The sequence below is a fragment of the Callorhinus ursinus genome, unplaced genomic scaffold (assembly GCF_003265705.2).
Source record: "Callorhinus ursinus isolate GAN/ISIS: 27379988/994484 unplaced genomic scaffold, GSC_fseal_2.0 scaffold19, whole genome shotgun sequence".
Taxonomy (NCBI): Eukaryota; Metazoa; Chordata; class Mammalia; order Carnivora; family Otariidae; genus Callorhinus; species Callorhinus ursinus.
The window spans coordinates 17,499,427-17,521,401 of NW_027397081.1; the positions used below are offsets into that span (position 1 = coordinate 17,499,427).

At 40.5% G+C, this 21,975-nt stretch overlaps 1 protein-coding gene across 2 annotated transcripts; it reads left to right on the top strand.

Annotated features, from left to right (window-relative positions):
- The first annotated feature begins 107 nt into the window (after positions 1–107).
- On the top strand, positions 108–20,325 carry SC5D (sterol-C5-desaturase). Of its 2 annotated transcripts, none has more exons than XM_025893588.2 (5): positions 108–250; positions 8,634–8,851; positions 9,617–9,749; positions 11,324–11,424; positions 11,959–20,325. In XM_025893588.2, exons 2-5 carry the CDS (start codon positions 8,642–8,644, stop codon positions 12,412–12,414), a joined length of 900 nt encoding a protein of 299 aa, XP_025749373.1. In that variant the 5' UTR covers positions 108–250; positions 8,634–8,641; the 3' UTR covers positions 12,415–20,325. The 2 variants fall into 2 exon arrangements, with proteins under 2 accessions (XP_025749373.1, XP_073759965.1); XM_073903864.1 differs by lacking the exon at positions 108–250 and adding an exon at positions 8,032–8,528.
- Positions 20,326–21,975: the final 1,650 nt, after the last annotated feature.

Consider the following 21,975-nt stretch of genomic DNA (forward strand, 5'->3'; position numbering starts at 1 on the left):
CGATGGGGGCGTGGCCGAGCGCGCGGCGCCCACGTGACCACTGAGAGCCGCGCGCAGCCAAGTCGCGCGATCTGCCGTCATATCAGCTTATGCCGCCGGTCCCTGATTGGCTGGCGCCTCCTGCCGCTAGGAGCTCGTACCTGGCTCCGCCCCTCCAGGCTTGGCCCGCTGGCTGACCACCGCCGGCCGCCCAGTGGCCCCGGCAGCCGAGGACCCCGCGGAGGCCGAATCGGCCACAAACCCTCTGGAGGTAGGAATGGCTGGAGGGCAGGAGGAGGAGGTGGAATACACCTGAGCGGGACGGGCGAGGAGCGGGGAGGAAAGTGGGTGGGGAGCAATCAGCAGGATGGGTACAGGTGCGCCCAGCCCTTTTTTTTCCGACTAGCGGCAGGCGTGCGTGGAACGCCGCCTGAGTGTCAGGCTCTGGGCGGGCGCTCGGCTATCTCGGTGATCCGCAGCAGGGATTGGCAGGCAGCCGGGCGTCCTGGAAGCCGGCGCGGGCCGTAAGGCGTCGAGTGCGGGGCTCGGGGGACACCCGCTGTCCCGGAGATCTGTTGGGGGGGGCCTCTGCCGGGCCAGGGGAGGTTTCAGGGCTCCGAGGAGGCCTGCACGTGAAAGCAACAGGCACAAAGATAGGCGTGCAGAAAACGAAATGTCTGATGTTGGCTATTGCAGATCGCTCATGCAAGGAAGTCCGTCCAGCGAACACTAATGCTTTACATTGAGACGGATATCCCTCTGTGTTGGGGGGATTTTTGTCTGATGTTGGCTGTTGCAGATCGCTCATCCGAGGAAATCCGTCTAGCGAACGCTAATGCTTTACTTTGAGACGGATATCCCTCGGTGTTGGAGGGATTTTTCTTTTCTAAAGGGGCAAAGAAATTAGGCTGTGACCTCCTGACCATTACAGCGCAAAGCCCAGTTACTGCAACGTAATTAAGATGGGAGGACAACAATCCACGGTTTGAGAAGACTAAAAGGGAAGAGGACTAATCTATTAGGTTAGCATCGTAAAAGGAAAACATCATGTCTGCTGGCATCCATATGTTATAGCAGAATGGATTTGGAGGTAGTATAGATGGGTGAAGTTCCAAATGTCAGTACGAAAATTTTCCAACCTGGAAAGCTTGTGGTAGCCAGATCTTTTTAACCAAAACCTTCCAGCAGGTTATGTCTTTATATCACCGTCGTTGTGTGTGTGTGTGTGTGTTTAGGTTTCTAATGATAAGCATCTAAAAAAAGATAAATACATGATCCTTGATCACTTAGGGAATGCTTTTCCATTCATTATGTAATGTAATTAGCATGAGATACTCAGAATTCCCCATCTGTATGTATACAAGTTGAGAGATAACAATGTAGAAGCTGAGAGAACAGACTCTGGAATATACGTCGCAGGAGTAACTTGGTACTTGACAAGTTATTTGAAAACTCCTGCCTTCAGTTTCGTTTCCCTATTTATAAAGTAGGAGTTATAGAAATACCTACTTCATAGGGTTGTGGGAATTAAGCAAGGTGATACTTAAAAAATGCTTTTAAATAATACCTGGTTCTCAACAAATGTTAACTAGTATTATCAATACTTTTAAAGTAAAGCCAAAGTAATAGTAGACTCAGTTATTCTAGCCTAATTGTGTTTAATTAATAACTGTGTTTTGTGAAAAAGTTTTCTTTGTTTCTATAAAGGTAAAATAATACAAGCTTCTGTTTTAGTCAGGGATATTTAACTTAGGGTCTGTGGAGCCCCTGACCTAAGGAGGTATAAACGCCTTAAAATTATATGCAAAATTTTGTGAGTTTGTAGTCACTGAGAATTTAAAAAATTAAGGAGCTGAAGAGTTGAGATAGTGATGAAGAGGCAGTCAAACTCGGTTCAAGTCTTGGTTTAAGAACTTGGGACTTTGAGGGGCACCTGGGTGGTTCACTAGGTTGGGCATCTGCCTTTGGCTCAGGTCATGATCTCAGAATCCGGGGATAGAGTCCCACATCAGGCTCCCTGCTCAGCCAAGAGCCTGCTTCTCCCTCTCTCTGTCTGCCGCTTCCCCTGCTTGTGTGTGCATGTGCTCTCTCTCTTTTTTTCTCTCTCTCAAATAAATAAAAACTTAAAAAAACCAAACAAACCTTGGGATTTTGTAACCAGACTGCATGTGTCTGAGTTCCAGCCCCAGCATTTGTTTACTTGATGATCCCAAGCAGATTACTTGAAAATTTTTAAAGACTTTATATACTTATTTATTTGAGAGAGAGAGAGCGCACGAGCTGGACGAGGGGCAAAGGGAGAAGCCGACTTCCTGTTGATCAGGGAGCCCAACGTGGGTCTCAATCCTGGGATTCTGGGATCATGAGCTGAGCCGAAGGCATACGCTTAACTGACTGAGTCACCCAGGTGCCCCAGATTCCTGTGCCCAGCTTCTTTATCCGTAATACTAGTACCTATAACACTAGTACCTAACTCTTAGGGTTTCTTGAAAGTGTTAAAGGAGCTAATATTTATGGTACCAAGTGTATAGTAAATATTGATATTAGATATCATCATTTTTCAATCAGATGACACCTTTTTCTCCCTTAGGTTAAAGTAGTTTTGACTCAGCTTTGGCCCCGTAACAGCAGTGATAATAGCTCCTGTTTATTGACTAAATTCTCTGTCAGATGGTGCCCAAACACTAGGGACTTAGTCTCTAAACCTTAACAGTTCTATAATTTTACAGATGTGGGTTTGAATATAAACTTCAAATTTGAAATGCAATTTTGAGGTCATATTGTTCCTGATTTCAGAAGATTTTTTGTTAGATGTTAGAAAGTATAGTGATATATTTATGAATATTTAATATGTTCAACAAATAGAATTGAAAGCAAAATTCTGAAAACAGTTAAAAAAGGTTTTATTTCACAGTATCTAAACTGCCTCTAGATTGACTGAAGTACATTTCTTCCTCCCTTCCAGGCACTGGTTTACTGTAACAGCAATTATGTCCGGGGAATATACAACTTAACACAATTAGCATGGTCTTCAGATAAAAGCAAAACTGAAGAGTTGCTTAAAGTTAAGGACTGAGATCTAATGAAAGTTATTACTTGCATCTGATATTAAAGGTTGAATAAATAAGAGTCTTAGTTACTGTTTGAGTTGGTTTTGGTTGCATTGCCTGTCTTGTCTGTAGTGTATTGATTTCGGGCTATGGGATACAAGGTAACATACAGATTAGGCTGTAAACTCTTAACCCATCTTTAGTGGTGTCACAGTATCTTTCTCCAATTGTTAGGTTGTTTCAAAATGTTTGTTTCCTTCTATTACTTTGACTACTTTCTTTGCTACATGATCTCTCATGGCAGTCTCTACTCCTTATGACTTCAACTACTACAAGCTCAGGAACTTCCGATTCATATTTGTATGTAGTCTACTGCTTATGTCTAAGAGTAAGCATAGACTTAAAGCTTATTAGTTTGCTTACTTAGATTTAAGACCCAAACTGAATCCCTCATTCCTTATGCACCCCTGTTCCTGTGGGGACTACCAGCTACCAGCTCTCCCAGCATTCCCTCTTTTGATTATGGTGACATCACCATCTACTCAGGCCAGCTAAAATCTCACAGCCATCCTAGATTTATCCCTTGTTCACATTCCAGTATTTAATTGGTCATCAAACCCTGTGGGGTTTTACGTGCTAAATCTCCAGTGTACGGGCATGTGTGTTCTCAGAGCTGCTGAGCTAGTCTACCACAGGAGCAACCAAAGTAGTCTCTCTCTCTTCTGCTCATCAATACTCATATTCCTAATGGAGTGGTTTCTATGAAATACAGGTCTGATTAGAATGTCTTTCCTGCTCAGCAACCTTTAGTAGCTCCCCATTGTGTATGGGGGAAGGTCAGATTCCCTAGCAGGGCAACAGCTCTTCACAGCCTGACACCAGTTCCTTTTACCAGGTTTATCCTGGAACAGTTCCCCCCGCCCCCCCCCACTTCATCCCTGTCTCCCTGTTTGGCACCCACCAGCAACACCCAGTGAGTCATGAATGTACCATGACTTTTTTCCATGCCTTTGCAAGTTGTTATTTATTTATTTATTTAAGATTTATTTATTTATTTTAGCGGGGGAAGAGTCAGAGGGAGATAATCTTCAAGCCGACTCCGTGCTGAGCACGGAGGCTGACTTGAGGCTCCATCCCACCACCCAGGAGATCATGACCTGAGCCGAAACCAAGAGTTAGACACTTAACCAACTGAGTCACCCAGGTGCCCTGCAAGTTATTTGTTTGAAATGGCCATCCCTGACCTTTTCTTTCTAATAAAGTCCTTTAAAGCCAGAGTCAGCTGATGTCACTATGAAGCCTTCTACTATAAGCTGGGGCTGTTGTGTTGTCTTTTCCGATTATATAGAATTTGTGTGTATACCTTTATTATAGCACTTGTATTGATGTAATTGTTTCTATAGTTGCCTTACCTTTCAGATGGATTTAGACTGTATCTTTTCAATATTTGTATGCTCATTACCTAGTGTAGTGCTTGATACTTGTTATTTAAATGAATTAACAATGTATAATGAAGGATATATGTCAGTATCTGGCATTTGACATTAGTTAATTAAAACTTTCCATGACAGGGATGCCTGGGTGGCTCAGTTGGTTAAGTGACTGCCTTCGGCTCAGGTCATGGTCCCGGGGTCCTGGGATAGAGTCTCACATCAGGCTCCTTGCTCAGCGGGGAGCCTGCTTCTCCCTCTGCCTGCCAGTCCCCCTGCTTGTGCACTTTCTCTTTCCCTCTCTCCCAAATGAATAAATAAAAAATATTAAAAAAAAAACTTTCCATGACAAAGTGAGGGAAAAAAATGCTTGCAACTCATATCACAAACAAGGATAAACACTCTTAATAAATAAAGAACTTCTAGAATTTGATTTTAAGAAACTAAAAACCCAGTGGGAAAATGGGCAAAGGATAAAAACATAATTTCACAGAAAAAATTATAAATTGGGGCGCCTGTGTTGCTCAGATGGTTGTGTCTGCCTTCAGCTCAGGTCATGATCCCGGGGTCCTGGGATGGAGTCCTACATCAGGCTCCTTACTCGGCAGGGAGCCTGCTTCTCCCTCTGCCTGCCAGTCCCCCTGCTTGTGTGCTCTCTTTCCCTCTCTCTCAAATGAATAAATAAAAAATATTTAAAAAAAACTTTGCATGACAAAGTGAGAAAAAAATGCAACTCATATCACAAACAAGGATAAACAATAAATAAAGAACTTCTAGAATTTGATTTTAAGAAACTAAAAACCCAGTGGGAAAGTGGGCAAAGGATAAAAACAATTTCACTGAAAAAAATATAAATTGGGGCGCCTGGGCTGCTCAGATGATTGTCTGCCTTCGGCTCAGGTCATGATCTCCAGGTCCTGGGATTGAGCCCTGCATCAGGCTCCTGACTCAGCAGGGAGTCTGCTTCTCCCTCTCCCTCTCTCCCTCTGCCTCTCCTCCTGCTTGTGCTCTCTCTCACTCTCTCTAAAATGAATAAATAAAATCTAAAAAAAAGAAAAATATATATAAATTATGCTAAATATATGGAATGATGCTCAACCTCACTCATATTAAGAAAAAGATAAATTATATACTGAGATAATTTCTTGGCTGTCAGATTAACGAACATCCTAAAGTTTGATGATATTCTCTTTTGGTAAGGTTGTAGGGATATAGGCACGGTCGTACACTGCTCTGGGCTTGTGACGCAGCTCCTATGCAGAACAATTTAACAGTATCTGCCAAAGTTACTGATGCATCTGATCTTTGTCATAGCTCTTCTGCTTGTAGAAATTTATGCAATATTGGATTAATCATTGTTGCATTGTTTTAAATTGCATAAGGTGAGAATCTATCCAAATGCTTATACATGAGTTAAACAGCAATGAAGTCACACAAAGGCACGTCCACAGTCCCGTAGCCACAGTTTCAAAGTCTGAAAAGCCCTGAAAAACTAGAAGTTTTTGTTTTTTAAAGGCTGGCACTCAAACTCATTTGATGGCACAGGCTTTCTCCAGCTGACTGAGGTGCCCACTGTGTGTTGGTGCTCCTGTCAGATATTCCTACCTCTGCTCTTTTCTTGGACTATTTTTGTTACTTTGGGTTTAATTGCAGACGGAAATATTGTTTTAAATAGTTAAAGATAGCCCATCTGAATAACAGAATGATTGGAAGCATCCATCATTAGGAATGGCACAGACATGGAGTTCTTTTTTTTTAAAGATTTTATTTATTTGACAGAGAGAGACACAGTGTAAGAGGGAACACAGCAGGGGGAGTGGGAGAGGGAGAAGCAGGCTTCCTGCTGAGCAAGGGACCGGATGCGGGGCTCAATCCCAGGACACTGGGATCATGACCTGAGCCGAAGGCAGACGCTTAACGACTGAACCACCCGGGCGCCCCGTACAGACGTGGAGTTCTTGTAGGAGCTTGTGCCTGTTGTCTGTGAGCTCTCCTGCTGAGGAGGACAGTGTGGGCATTACCACCCCGTGTGACTTAGAGACTGGAAAAACAGATTGCTGAAGTTTTACACCAGTGCTGAGGACCAAGAACAAATGAAAAAATGGGAAAGCACAGCCCAGGAGAGAAAATAAAGATCCTAACCATGTTTGTTTGTTTGTTTGTTTTTAATTTATTTATTTATTTGCGCGCGCGCGAGAGAGAGAGAGAGAGAGAGAGAAAGAGAGAAAGAGAATGACAATGAGAGACAGCATGAGGGGGGGAGGGTCAGAGGGAAGAGCAGACTCCCTGCTGAACAGGGATTTTGATGCAAGACTTGATCCTGGAACTCCATGACCTGAGCCGAAGGATTGCTTAACCAACGGAGCCACCCAGGCGCCCTTAACCATGTTTTGATTAAGTGGATTTGCCAACAAGAATGTAAATAAGTGCCACTGATTGCTTTGTTGATTGGGAAACAAGCACGGATATATCATGAAGAACTGCTCCACTGAGGACAAATGTTAGTGTTAAGACGGGAGGATTCAGAAAAATAGGAAGCCATGTAGTGAAAAATGTCTGAAAGTATGGTGAAAACGATTCTGCTGATCATGAAACAGCTAAACATAACCCTGATGAATTAGCTAAGATAATACCAGATGACAGCCTGAGTGCTGAGTAAATTTGCAGCGGTGTGGAATACCATGGTAGTAGCATATTGTTAAATTGGAGCTGCGCCACTTGGCAAGCCCATAGCAGTGTAGGGGATCATGCCTATTTCCTTACAACCGTACCAGCAGAGAATATCATCAAATTGTAGGATGTTCATTAATCCAATAGCAAAGAAATGATATCTCAGTATATATTCATGTCCACAGTGTTTGAATGAGCCTCACAAAATACCTCGGCAAAAATCTTCAGGCTAATTCACTAACAAATATAGGTGAGCCAAGCTCCAGGCAGGCTGGACTGAAAGCAATTGAAAATTTTAAATTATTCCCAGACAACTCGTTTGTGCATTCTCCGGGAACTGTTAGTTACAAGTTTGCAGTTGCCAGCCCCCAATCTGGAGTATTGACTGGGGGAAGAGGAATAAGTGTATTCTAGTTCTTAAATGTCAAGAATCTGTCCCCTTTTGTTCTGTCGATTTTATTGTTATGTTAATCACCATACATTACATCATTAGTTTTTAATGTAGTGTTCCATGATTCATTGTTTGTGCATAATACCCAGTGCTCCATGCAGAACGTACCCTCTTTAATACCCATCACCAGGCTAACCCATCCCCCACCCCCCTCCCCTCTAGAACCCTCAGTTTGTTTTTCAGAGTCCATCGTCTCTCATGGTTCATCTCCCCCTCCGATTTCCCCCCCTTCATTCTTCCCCTCCTGCTATCTTTTTTTTTCCTTAACATATATTGCATTATTTGTTTCAGAGGTACAGATCTGTGATTCAGCAGTCTTGAACAATTCACAGCGCTCACGATAGCACATACCCTCCCCAATGTCTATCACCCAGCCACCCCCTCCCTCCCACCCCCCACCACCCCAGCAACCCTCAGTTTGTTTCCTGAGATTAAGAGTTCCTCATATCAGCGAGGTCATATGATACTGTCTTTCTCTGATTGACTTATTTCACTCAGCATAACAGGGAGTGGCCTTTCCTTCTGTCACAAGAACAGATAGTCCCTGAGGTGGCGGCATAGATCCATCTAGCAAATTTATCTTTAAGTCTCAGCACTGAAGGAAAACTCTCTGAAATCAGTCCTTTTAGAAGAGATGTACCGCTGAAACTTGTAGCCAAAAGAGTAAACATCTGAGTATCTACTGCCCTGCGTTCCACATCTTTAACTACTTGCCACGTTGCCGTAGGAGACGTTGGAAAAGAACACAGAGATGGCATTAGATCTACATGGATACCATTTATCAGCTGGATGTTAGAGAAAAAAAAACTTTGTGGGCCTCAGTTTCTCTGAGCTTTGATGTCCCCGTGTATAATATGAAGAGATTGGACTAGAGGTGATATTTAAGATCCCTTCTGGCTCTAACAATGGCATTTCAGGGATTCTGGTAGCTAGCCACAGAATTATACTGTAAGTGTTTATTAAAGCAGGAACTTCTTGTATAATTTTTCCAAGTTTTTTGCATTGAGAACTATCAGCATGGGTAAATAATTGTTGCACATGTTTATCCTTTAGGGGCTAAGATGGATCTTGTACTCAATACTGCAGATTATTATTTTTTTACACCGTACTTCTATCCAGCCTCATGGTCTGAGGATGACATCTTCCGACAAACTATTAGTCTCCTGATTGTAACAAATCTTGGTGCTTATATCCTTTATTTCTTCTTTGCAACACTGAGTTATTATTTTGTCTATGATCATTCATTAATGAAGCATCCACAGTTTTTAAAGGTAAGTGATTTTCTTACCTACTTTTTAACTACTGTTACAGTAAAAATAATAGGAATTTGTGTGTGAGATTTTCAAATTAAACTGGTTATAACCATTAAGTAAAAATTTTTGCAACCAGCCTCAGATGGGTTAGATGTTTTTGGTAGGGCTGATCCCCTCTCTCCTTCTCTTAATTTAAACAAATAAATGAATCCAACTTTGTTTTTTGTTATTTGGTTTTTTTAAATTATAAGCCTTGTGTCTTCCTAGATACATAGGAATGAATTTCTTTGCTAATAGTGATGAATAAATAAATGGACACATTTGTGTAATTGTTTTAATGTTTGACTTTCACAAACTGAAATATGTTTTTACTACATACCCATTTTTTGACTAGATAGGAGATTGTAGATTTGTTTACAATCATTTTTCTATTCCAGTTATTTGTATTTATCAGTGACTCCCAAACACTGAAAAAAAAAATCAATGGAGGGTTGGGGATGGACCTTATTTGTGAAAGACATGATTAATCCATAAATAGAAATCTCGCATGCAGATTTTGTGGGAAAGAGAGAAAGTTTCAGAATTTAAAGTATCTATTGCATTTACTCTTTACAAAAGGAATGTTCTTACACACTCATTCCCACATACTACCATTTTCACAGAAACAGTTTGGCAGCAAGCTCCTTCATATAAAAGAGATTGTAAAAATCCAAGACAATTTTAGGCTGGTTTTTGTTTCACACAGATTTTGTGATTTTTAAGGACTGGCCATTTCATTTTCAGAATCAAGTCTATAGAGAGATTACGTTTACTGTGCAGTCGTTGCCGTGGATTAGTATCCCCACTGTGTCACTGTTCCTGCTGGAGTTGAGAGGTTACAGCAAGTTATATGATGACATAGGAGAGTTTCCCAGCGGTAAGTTAATAATAGGAACGCCAGGCACACAATGGTTTCTCTAAAGAACCGATCTGCCTCTTTTTTTCTTTGAAAATAATTACAAGTTGTTTAATTGTTTTTAATGCTCTGTTTTTATGTATTATGTCTTGCCACATACATACATTTCCTAATCTTAATCAATTTTAAAGTATTGGTTGTAGATGGAATTGTGCCCAGGGAAGGCTGAATATGATCAGAGAGACCTTTGCATTCATTCACTATTCTCTTTATTGAATTCAGACTCTAAAAACAAAACAAAACAAAAAACTCAAGTCGTACATGATAATTAGAAAAAATCAGAAAAGACAGAGTTTTAAAATCCACTATCCTGCTACCTAGAAACTACTTCTTTTGACATATATCTTTCCACTTTTCTATGCCTATCTACTTCATTATTTGTTACAAAAATGAAGCCCTACCATATAAACTGGTTTGGACTTTGATTTTTTTTCTTAGTCGTATATATGCCCATATTTTCATGTCAGTAAATATTGACATTATATAGTATATTATAGTATCACATTGTGTAGATATCCATAGTTTATTTAAATGATCCCCAATTTTTTAGACCTTTAGATTATTCCTTTTTTTCTATTATAGATAGCCCTGCAGTACCTAAACTAAATTTTTGTGAAATTCTGACATTATTTATTGAAGATACATCTCTAGTATCTAGTATTAGAAAGTAAGAATAGTAGTTAACATTTATTGAGTGTTATTACATACCAGCTACAGTTCTAAGCTTTTCACATGTATCAGTCTGTTTTATTCCACATCAATTCTATGACATGTTCCTTTTATAGGTGAGTAAATTAATGTACAGTAACTTGCCTAGGTCATTCAGCAAGTAAGTGGTGGATCTGGGACTGGAATCCAGGCCTGCTTGCACCAGCACACCTGTTGTCCAAGTAAGAGGTTAGATATTTAAAGGAAGGAACAAAAATTATACAGTACAGTGATGAATTGGCTAGGCCTTGAAAAGTGGATAGGATTATGAGTAAAAATAAAAGGAGAAATAGTGTTCTAGATACCTGGAACAGAATAAGTCAAGGTACAGAGGTATGACTTTCAACATGTTGGGAGGACATTGAGTAAACCAGCCTGCTTAGGACAGGAACAGGTGAGGCTGGAAAGGTGAGAAAGTGTTGGGTTATGGAGTAAATGCTAGGCTTGCGGTATTTACTGGAAAATAAAATTCTAAGCAGGAAAATAGTATGTAAAGATATGTTTTATGAAAAGTAATATGAAGGAAAAATAAATGGTGTTATTTATGCTCAGAGATTCAAAAAATAAAGATGCCTTAAGTGTATGCTTTTTCTATCTTGAAATTGCCTTCATAGTTTAAGTTCAAGTTTTTATGGGAGGGAAGTGAGGAAAGCGGCAGATACCAGGGAATTAAGGGAGATTAATTTATAATGTATTGTATTAGCCAAAACAGTTTATAGTGTTTGAGTCTAAGCTCACGTTTTGTGCACTTAGATGGATAAGTACCAAATAAATTCTGGTCCTGGGAGCCAGATCTTGATTCTGATACGTCGTGTTATCTCTCCTAGGCTGGGTTCGCCTCTTTGTCAGTATACTGTCCTTCCTCTTTTTCACTGACATGCTGATCTACTGGATTCACAGAGGCCTTCATCATAGACTTGTGTATAAGGTAGAGTCATTTTTAGGGGAAAGAGAAAAAATATGTACATTTCAGCAGTGTATGGTTACAAATTCTGTTTTCTAGTTTGTTTGTTTTTAAGATTTTATTTATTTGAGAGTGAGCACACAGAAGCAGGGTGAAGGGGCAGAGGGAGAAGCAGACTCCCCACTGAGCAGGGAGCCCGATGTGGGGCTCGATCCCAGGACCCTGAGATCATGACCTGAGCTGAAGGCAGACGCTTAACTGACTGAGCCACCCAGGTGCCCCCAAATTCTGTTTTCTATTTCCAAGAATTTCCTCTAACTTATTAAATACCTGAGTAACCATAGTCTTGACAGATACGGGTTCATTTTGTTTGTGTTCTTTATGGGTCTGGAGGGGCTGTGTTAACACGTTATGTTTTCAGGCAAATGGGTGCATTTTATAAAGTGATTTTGTGGAATTTAAAGAGACTTTTTTAGTTATGTCATTTCTACAACATGAGCATGAAAAGCCAGGTTGAAAAGTAAAGGTGGTTCTTAACTGTGTTCTTTTCTTCTATAGCGCATACACAAACCCCATCATCTCTGGAAGATTCCTACTCCATTTGCAAGTCATGCTTTTCACCCTGTGGATGGCTTTCTTCAGAGTCTACCTTACCATATATACCCTTTTATCTTCCCATTACACAAGGTGGTCTACTTAAGTTTGTACATCTTGGTCAACATCTGGACGATTTCCATTCATGATGGTGATTTTCGTGTTCCCCACATCTTAAGGCCATTTATTAATGGCTCAGCCCATCATACAGACCACCACATGTTCTTTGACTATAACTATGGACAGTATTTCACCTTGTGGGATAGAATTGGAGGCTCATTCAAAAATCCATCCTCCTTTGAAGGGAAAGGACCACTTAGTTATGTGAAGAAGATGACAGAAGAAAAGTGCAACAGCCATGCAGAAAATGGTTGTAAAAATGAAAAATTATTCAGTGGGGAGTTTACAAAGACTGAGTAGATTGTTGCCCTGTTATTAAATATTATGAAATATTTTTAATAAGGAAAAATAATCTACATACATACAACCAAGAGACACAGCAAGCAAATGGTATTTGAGAGTCTGTATTGTGGGTACTGCTGAGGAATGATCGTGATGTAGATCAAGGAAGGAATGCTGTTAACACCGACATTTTAACCTCATGTTTACCATGCTAGGTGTTAGTCTCAAGGACAAGTCGTGTCTCTGTAGCCAGCATATCTGTAACTTGTATAGCCTCAACAACAGTTTTTATAGAGAATAAATTATTGAGGGGACTAGGTTATGTCCTTTTGCCTTAATCCACCCATATTCATTAAGAAAAATACATTGTGCTTGATAATACCAAGACTAAGCATCATAACAAAGAAATACTAATATAAACATGGTTCCTTGTTTCAGGAATGGTTAAGTCTTCAATGTTGGTATGATGATGACTACCTGTAGTATTTTGTTCCAGTGGATACATCAGTGTGAAAAAAAATCTGATATAACGTATTAGTGGCCAAGTAAATAACCTAATTAATAGCAGGTGTAATAAGATTATCATCTTCCTACACATAGGAAGCTTATTCTCTGGGGACATTGTCAAATATTAACATTTTACTGATGAAAAAATAAATTAGAATTTTAAAAAATACTGATACTACCACGATTTAATACAGATCTGGGCTTATTTAAAGATTTTGATGGTTATTATTTTAAACCATTATTTAATAAGATTATGTGAACCTGAATATATTTAAAAAGGGAAATTTGATGCCCAGATAATATATTTGACACTACTGCTTTTTTAATTAAGTGGATGCACTGCACTTTTGATATGTTCAAAATTACAATCTTATAATTTCCTATAAAAGGAAGTAATTGCCAAATATTTAGGCCGATCACTGAAGATTAGTTTTCTGAAATCTTATTTTCCCTCTTCTCCCTTCACCTTTCCCCACTTTCTGTGCAAAAAGATTTAACAAATAGTTTCATAAGGAAATGTTGTGTGTTGTAACATAAGTATATTGGAAAAACGTGGTTTGAAAAAGGCATTCTATAAGCTATTTATGTAAAATCAATAAAAGTTGATTATTACTGTTATTAAACTGTATCAGTTAAGTATTGTAACAGCACAAAGTATTCTTTGTACAAATTTTGTGTCAATTTGAAATCACAGAAATGATGTGGATTTTCAGAACTTTTAAATGTCCCCAAATGTTCGATGTCAAGGGGGTAAGAAAGAAGGGGGTATCACATTCTTTTTATATTTCATATCTTTATTAGATTTGAGTGTTTTAGCAAGAGACCAGTCACAAAATGTAATGCTTGGGATCCAGAAGAAAATATTTTTTTCTGAGTCACTATTACAGTGTTGGGCTACTTAAACATACTAGAGAACCAGTTGGTGTTTTGAAACTGATAGATACAGCCAGTGATTTCCACTAACCACCGCTCCCCACCCCCCCCGCCGGCCTCCAGTACCCTGCTTTGCCCCCCCCCAAAAAAGGAAATTAATAAGTAAACTTTGTTTTCTGTGATAATGACAGCTGATATTCAAGTTTTCTATTTCCTCCTGCTCATCTTTGGTGTAGTGTATATGTTTCCAGGAATTTATCCATTTCTTCCAGGTTGTCTAATTTGTTGGTGTTTTTCATGTTTTCTTCCTTGTGTTTCTATAATGTTGGTTTTGTTATTTCTCCTCTTTTATTTGTGATTTTCTTTATTAGGGTCCTTTCTCTTTTCTTTTGGATGAGTCTGGCTAGAGGTTTATCAATTTTATTAATTTTTTCAGAGAACCAGCTCCTGGCTTCATGCATCTGTTGTATGGTTTCTTTTAGTTTCTAGATCATTTGTTTCTGCTCTCATCTGTATTTCCTTCCTTCTGCTGGCTTCAGGCTTCATTTGTTGTTCTTTTTCTGGCTTCTTTAGGTGTAAGTTTAGGTTGTTTATTTGAGATTTTTCTTGCTTCTTGATGTAGGCCTGTATTGCTATACACTTCCCTCTTAGGACCCCTTCTGCTGCATCGCCGAGGTTTTGGACTGTTGTGAATGACAGCTAATATTTATTGAGCTTTTACTCTTGATCAGGCACTGTTACAAGTCCTTGACATGAGGAAATTGGGATGCAGTTGCATGACTTTTCCAAAGTTTTTCTCTCTCGTAAAGCCCAATGTGGATGTTTCTCGTCAGTGGGCAGCTTTCCATGGTCATTCTGAGACCCAGGCTCCTTCCATCTTGGGGCTGCCTGTCTCTTAGTTTCCAGAGTCTTCTTTGTTGGAGGAGCCCACAGGGGGAGAGGGCCCGAAAGTCCTGCATATCCCTGACCCATGTTCCTTTGGACAAAACTTTGTCGAATGGCCCATCTCAGATCACCAGAGATTCTGGGAAATGTGTCTTAATTGTGCCTGGGAGGACAGGGCAACCGCTTCCTGGAACAGCTAGCCAGTTTGCCGTGCTCACATAATTTATTCTTCTTTTGGGGGTCCCAGTAAAGGCTCTGAAGAGATGAATGAGCCCCCAGAATACTTCAAGTTATCCATCCCCTGGATGTCTTGGTGCCTTAATTCCATTACTCCAAGTATGAGTGTTAGTTTCCTCTAGATTCTTACTCCTGTGTAGCTAATAGAAAAGAAGGGACATAATGTATAGAGAGAGGAAAGCTTCCTAAAGATGTTAGTAATAATCCAACTAGTCTCTGCCCTCCCTCCTTTCTTCTTAAATTCTAGTCTTACTAGGCAGTGTTATGCTAAGTGGTCCTGCAGTGTTTCTGGAACTCTACTGCATTGTCCCGGTCTCCATTAGAGGAATTCAGACAGTATTTGTGCAAATGAGGAACATCAAGTGAAAGGCTTTTCCCCTTGACTTGGAAACCTTTTATAGTTCAAGATCAGAAGGGGAAAGTCAAGATTACATTCTCTACTTTTACGGTAGAAATCAGGAAATGGAAGGAGGTGGTACAAGAACACATTTCAAAAACCCAGAGACTTGAATTGGGTGCCGTCCTGTTCTTTGCGTCTGTTCCTCGTCTGCCTGCCTCTACGTGCCCATGCATTTCCTACTTCTCATTGCCCTGGCCCACGTTTCTTTCTCTTCCCATCTTCAAGAAGTCAGGGACAGACCTGGCAGAGAATTCCGAGTGCAGGTTTTGATGCATGGAGTCTGCGGGCCTGGCAGGTTATTTAGATAGAGATGGTGTCTGGGGAGAAGGGGGAAAGTAGGGAGACAAATCAGTACAAAGATTTGGGACTGACCCAGACAGAAGAAAAGTTTGAGGCCATGAGATGGCCGAGGAGAGCGTGAAAAAAGATAACCAAGAAACAAGCCAATGTAAGGGGTAAAGAACTTCCTTTCCCTGTCTTCACACCTTCTTCAAAGTCAAAAACCTTGAATGGCAGTCTTGTATCAGAGTTACTGCTGTCTGTCCTCCAACACTGTTAAGTGCACCCTAGTTACTCTAGACCCCAGATTCCCTCAAAGTAGAGACCGTATGTGAGTCATCACTGTATTAAACTGTGTGTCCTTAAAAGACACGGCTGGGGTTTGATAAATACTTTGCTGAAGGAACTAATGGAAGTGTCATTCTCTTCAGGAAACATTGAATGAACCCCTACCAGGTGCCCCACACTGCATGAGGGGCTGCAAATACTTCTGTAGACGCTTCATCACCGCCTTTTTAACCAATAATTCACTTCTTACTTATTCATTAGCTGACATTTGCTGAGTTCCTGGGAGGAGTCAAAGGGAAAGTAAAGAGCAATCAGATGGGTCCTCACCAAGGACGGGCTATCTTTTTTTCCCCCAAAGTCCCGCCTCCACTGGGAACCAACAAAACCCACCAGTACCCTGGATTCTGACCGTTCGGGAATCAGTAGTATGAGTACTGATCAGAGGATTCATTGAATCTGTGCGCGGTTACTGCATAACAGTGATCTGGATACAGAAAGAAGAAAAAATAGATCTTCACAATTATTGGTTGATTACACCAAGAAATGACAAACCAGGGAGGACAAAGCTATAGCTTCAGCTGGGGTGTAATTTGCCCGAGAAGAATGACAGACACTAATTGCCTTGGAGTTAAACAGTTCTGAGTCCTGGCTCTGCCACTTGCTGATTGCATGACCTTGGTTTCTCTATCTGTAAATTGATGGGAAATCCTGCCCACCTAATAAGATTAAATAGGTTAGAAACACTCAATTAAATGTCAGCAGAGGCCATTCTTCATGTAAATTGCGCTCAATGCCTCTGCTTTCTAGGTTCAATGATTATTGTCATTACACCTAGGATAGGCCCTCAGTGGAAATCAATTGCTGGGAGAAAAAAGCCCCTGGGTCCTTTCAACCTTAACACTGGGGGGTGAAAGACGGGGTGAACTAGAAGTAGGGGGCAGAGGAAAATCGTAAGTAAAACCAAAATTGATACATGATCTACTGTAAATTTTTTATAAGAATTTTAAGAGAGCTAAATTATTTGTTGCTAATTTTATTTTAAAAATGCACTGCTGTAAACCAGAAGGCCAGTTTACAAGGTTTTGAGGTAAAGCAGAAGAAACTTAACTTCCCTGGAAATTAAATTTCTTCAAGGCAAGAAGGACGTGTGTGAACTGTGTTATTGAGCTTCATTGTCAAAGCAGAGTTTTAGTATGGAAAGAAAAATACTTATAAATACTTAATACTTCATTAAAATACACTTAAGTCGTAGTGTTTCTCAAATCTAGGCTCCACCTCTTATTAAAATAGAAGTACAGTAAAATTTGTACAAAAGTAAGAGAAATTACGTTTTCAGTTCTTTGATCAACAATTAACTCAGAAGTCTGACGGATTAAATACTCCTAAACACTTAACACTGTTTACATATTTGATTAATCACGTTTTCTTAAACATTTGCTAAGAAATTTAACGTATTTGATTCATCCCCTCCCCAAAAGGCACACTTATGTACTCAGCACATTTTTCTGAGCTCTTTGACAACTCAGGATTCAAATATCCTTAAGCATACTTAAGCCACAAAATAGCATAATGATATCCAGAGTCCATCACTCAACTTTAAAAATATTTGTACTATAGACTTTCATTTACTTCTTGTAGCATTTGGTGATCTCTTTATTTTAAAATTAGAGTTTTACACACCAAGCCATTTAGTTAGAGGAACCCTTGACTTCCCAACCAAGGAAAGAAATAGGACCCTGGAAACATAGTGCACATTCCAAAACATTTGAGAGCAAGTGCTGTGATGACTTTTGTCCACCCCTTCATTAGGATTTCTTCCTTTTAGTCTACTTAATGGGAGTATAATTGATAGACAGTAAAATGTACTCGTTTTCAATGCATGGTTCAGTGAGCTTCTACAAATGTGTACACCACGGAATCACCAGCCCAAGGAAGATACAGAACCTTTTCTTCACCAGAAAAAGTTTTATCTTCCTTTGCAATCTCTCCACAGCCCTAGGTTATCACTGACCTACTTTCTGCTTCTGGAGATTAATTTTGCCTGTTCTAGAATTTCTTATAAATTGAACCAGATAGTATGTACTCTTGTGTTTAGCTTTTTTTAGCTTACATGTTTTGAAATCATGGTATTGCATATATCTGTTCTTCGTTCCTTTTTATTGCTCTTCCATTGAATGTATTAGAATTCATTTATCCGCGTGTCTGCTGATGGATATTTGGGTTATTTCTAGGTGAGGTTATTATGAATAAAGCTGCTACAAACAAGCAGACAAGTCTTTGTATGGATCTATGTTTCCCTTTCTTTCTGGTAAATATCTGTTGGTATAATTGCTCGGTCCTAGGGGAGATATATGTTTAATTTTATAAGAAACCGTCAAAGTCTTCTCCAAAGTGGTTGTACCATTTTACAATCCCACAACGAATGATGAGAATTCCATTTCCTCCACATCCTCACCAACACTCTGTATTGTGGTGTAGCCTTATTTGTAGCCATTCTAGTGTTTATGGAGTAGTGTCTCTCCTTGTGCTTAATTTGCATTTTCAATGACTAATGATGTTAAATAGCTTTTCTCATGCTTTTTGGCTGTTTTGCATCTCTTTTGTGAAGTATCTGTTCAAGTTGTTTGGCCACTTTTTAGATCAGGTTGTTTTTCTTTCCATTATTGATTTATAAGAATTCTTTCCATATTGGCACAAGTCCTTTGTCAGATATATGTATTACAACTGTTTATTCCAATCTGTAGCTTGCCTTTTCATGTCCTTAATTGTGGAGGTTTTTTTTAAGATTTTATTTATTTATTTGACAGCACAAGCAGAGGGAATGGGAGGGAGAGGGAGAAGGAGATCCCCCCCGGCTGAGCAGAGAGCCTGATGAGGGACTTGACCCCAGGACCCCGGGATCATGACCTGAGCCAAAGGCAGGCACTTAATGGATTGAGCCACCCAGGCGCCCCCTTGTGGTTTTTAAATCAGAAAAATTACTTAATTTTGATTAGGACCAGTTTATCAATTTACATCTTTCATAATTATTGCATTTTGTGTCCCACCTAAGAAGTCTTTGCCTATCCAAAGAAAGCTTGGACTTCTTTTTGTGGGAAGATTTTTGACGATGAATTCAAATTCTTAATAGATACAAGGCTTTTCATATTTTTATTTCTCCATTTGTCAGTTTTGATACACTGTTTTTCAAGAAATTTCTTCTCTTTCACTTAAGCTTTCAAATTTGTTGCCATAAAGTTGTTTGTACCATTCCCCTATTATGCTTTCAATGCTTATACATCTGTCCTGATGTTTCTTTTTTAGTTCCTGATACTGGAAATGTCTCTTCCTTTCCTTGCTCAGTATAGCTGAGAGAATATACATGTAATTGATTTTTAAAGAACCAACTTTTGGCTCTGTTGATTTTTCTCTATGGATTGTCTTCAGTTTTGTTAATTTCTTCCTCTTTTTCCTTTTATTTATCCTGGTTTAAGTTGATCTCTCTGTCACTCTCCTCTCCCTCTCTTCTTTCTTAGGCCCCCTCCCTCTCCCCTCCTCCAACTTCTTAAGGCAGAAGCTCAGATCACTGATTTAATTTTTTTTCCTTTAAAAATACAAACATTTAAAGCCACAAAATTCCCCCTAAGGCCTGCTGTGATTGTATGCCACAAAGTTCAGTATGTTGTGTTTTCATTATTGTTCCATCCCAAGTATTTTCTATTTCCAGGGAGATTTCTTCAGTGACCAGTGATACGGTGGTCTTGTATTATGTGAGCTTAGCTGAGCCAGAACTGGGTTTCCCGGAAGTACTTTGCTACAGAGTTCTAGGTTAGCCTGGCTACCCACGTCGTTCAGCGGCAGATCCAGAAGGCAGAAATGGAGGGGCACCTACGTTACTCTCCCTGCTTGGAAAGAGGGCGCCGTCTGTGAAGCCCTGTTGCTGCCCAGTCATGTTGTAACTCACCTGCTGGCTCACCTGGTTGGCCTGTGGCAGCATCTGGGCCCACGGCAGCCGCAGCTCCCCTCTCAGACCCTTCAGCTTCTCCAGATTCCGGGCCCGATGTGTGGCTAAGCCTCTGACGCGCCCTCCGCCTCAAAGTTATGAAGGGACGACAGAGGTGCCAGTCTACCACCACGATTTCCAGCAGAGCCCCCCCAAGTTATTGGCTGGCCTCTGGCACCCCCTGATGCCCACCTCACTTATCTTTTCTTCCTGACTTCCTCCTCCGCAGATTTCAGATCCCAACACCAGACACAGAATCGGTCACCTCATACACACTGTGTGACCAGCTTTCCCGGTTACCTGTGGTGAAATCCTTGCTTTCTTGATGGAAACCTGATAAAGGATTTGGCTCTGGTAGTGGTTCTGGCGGCCAGAATCTTAAGAATAGGATCTCTAGAGACTTTTCAAATCACTCTATGGGACACGTGAAGCTAATGGTTGTCAACCATATTTCAATTAAAAAAATTTTAAAAAGCAATCCTTTCTCCGAAGTGGTACTGTGTTAATCTGCAATTGCTTCTCTGATTTGATTAGCTTTAAAGTCTTTAATGACCCTGTTTCAAAAACAAAGGGGGATATTAGAAGTCCATGACGTGCAGTAGCAAAACAGTTGCTTAAATGACCACTTGTAGTTACCTGTAATCAAGGGCCTGCAGAAGGCAAGGCTCTGGAGGGCCAAGTATTTGTGGCACAGAACATTTTAGTGGAAGCTGAGGTTAAAGGGGTTGGTTGATTGCTTCTAAGTGTGCTAAGGAACTCAGGCAAAGATGATACTGAGTTCATGACTTTAAATTCCCAGTTCAGGGTCCAGTTAAGGAACCCAAATACTTCTATGATTGCCCTAAAATAAACTCTTATCTCCTATAGTTGTAGGGCCAAATTTCTGAAATGCAGGTCAAAGCTAAATTGTGCTGGCAGCAAGTTGAATTCCCCATCTTACTGAGTTTTGTCTGTTAAAGTTGTGGCAATGATGGGGAAAGAGTAGAACTCTGAAAATGAGACAGGGGTTTTAAAAGGGTTCTGCACCCCAGTTCCACCCCACCTCCACTGGGAAAGTGAAGGTAACCTGTGCAAAGTCACGGAGCAAACATGGCAAAGTCAGGATTTGAACTCGGGATTTAAACCGAGGTCTGTTTAATTTCACAGCCTTTGGTTCTGCGCTAATGGATACGCTGCTGCAAGGTGAAGAGGAACTGACAGAACACTGATCAAAGTGCCTGCTGGTTGGCACTCAGTAAGTGGTTGTCCTTGTTATCATTCATTCTAAACCTGCTAACCGAAGCCCTTTCTTTTACTTCCCTCAGGTGATGAGGCTCTTAAAACTGCTCAGCTCCCACTACAATCAGTCTCTTTCTCTAGGATGAATTCACTTGCAGGGGTGAATGACTAACATCCTAACCCTTCTTCTAGATGGAATCACAAAATGTTAGGCCTAGGGAGTACACTAGGAATCATGAGTTCAACCCTTTATTTGCAGAAGAAACAAGTCCAAAGAGATAAGCTGAATTATTCAGTGTCACATTGTGAGTTCATAGGCAGCATGGTAACTCTGGTGAGAAGGTTAAGAGGAAGACAAACCATCACTAAAGCAGGTGTTCAAATTCCTTCTAAAGCAACTATGCTAATGATATCATGCAGGGCAGCTCCAAATGTAAACTTTCTTGCGGAGCTGGAGTTATAGAAAAAGTAGTCCCTTGATGAGTGTGCAATTACTTATTGGGTAGTTATGGGCAATTCTTGCAAAATCCTATTGTTCCCAGTACCATCCTATAGGAAATTAAGGAATTTGTTTATCAGACTTCCAGATTAAGAGCTGGCACGGGAAGTTTCCACTCCCTTAGGGATGCCAAGCTTCCAGCTACTTTAGTAATTAGAAATTCGGTGCCTATTGATAGAGAAAGGCTTATGTTAGGCTCAACCTTAGAATTTAGCTGGGACCAAGAATGAGGACTCAAAGCGGTAGGGAAGTGTTTCCTCTCTTCCTCTTTCTGAAAGTCTTCCACCTTTGGTTCCGTAATTCAGACCTGCAGCCACTAGGTGGTGTCACACAAGGAAGACTCCCCGTCAGCTACCGTCTGCACAAGAGCCGGTCGCCCAGCAGGTTGAGGAAGGCTTTGAGCCTCATGCA

What these genes read in the sequence shown, in the direction of transcription:
- SC5D (XM_025893588.2), top strand. Translation starts at nt 8,642, where the DNA reads ATGGATCTTGTACTCAATACTGCAGATTATTATTTTTTTACACCGTAC. An exon ending in AGCATCCACAGTTTTTAAAG is followed by an intron (nt 8,852 to 9,616) that starts GTAAGTGATTTT and finishes TTTCATTTTCAG; the next exon opens with AATCAAGTCTATAGAGAGAT. An exon ending in CATAGGAGAGTTTCCCAGCG is followed by an intron (nt 9,750 to 11,323) that starts GTAAGTTAATAA and finishes TATCTCTCCTAG; the next exon opens with GCTGGGTTCGCCTCTTTGTC.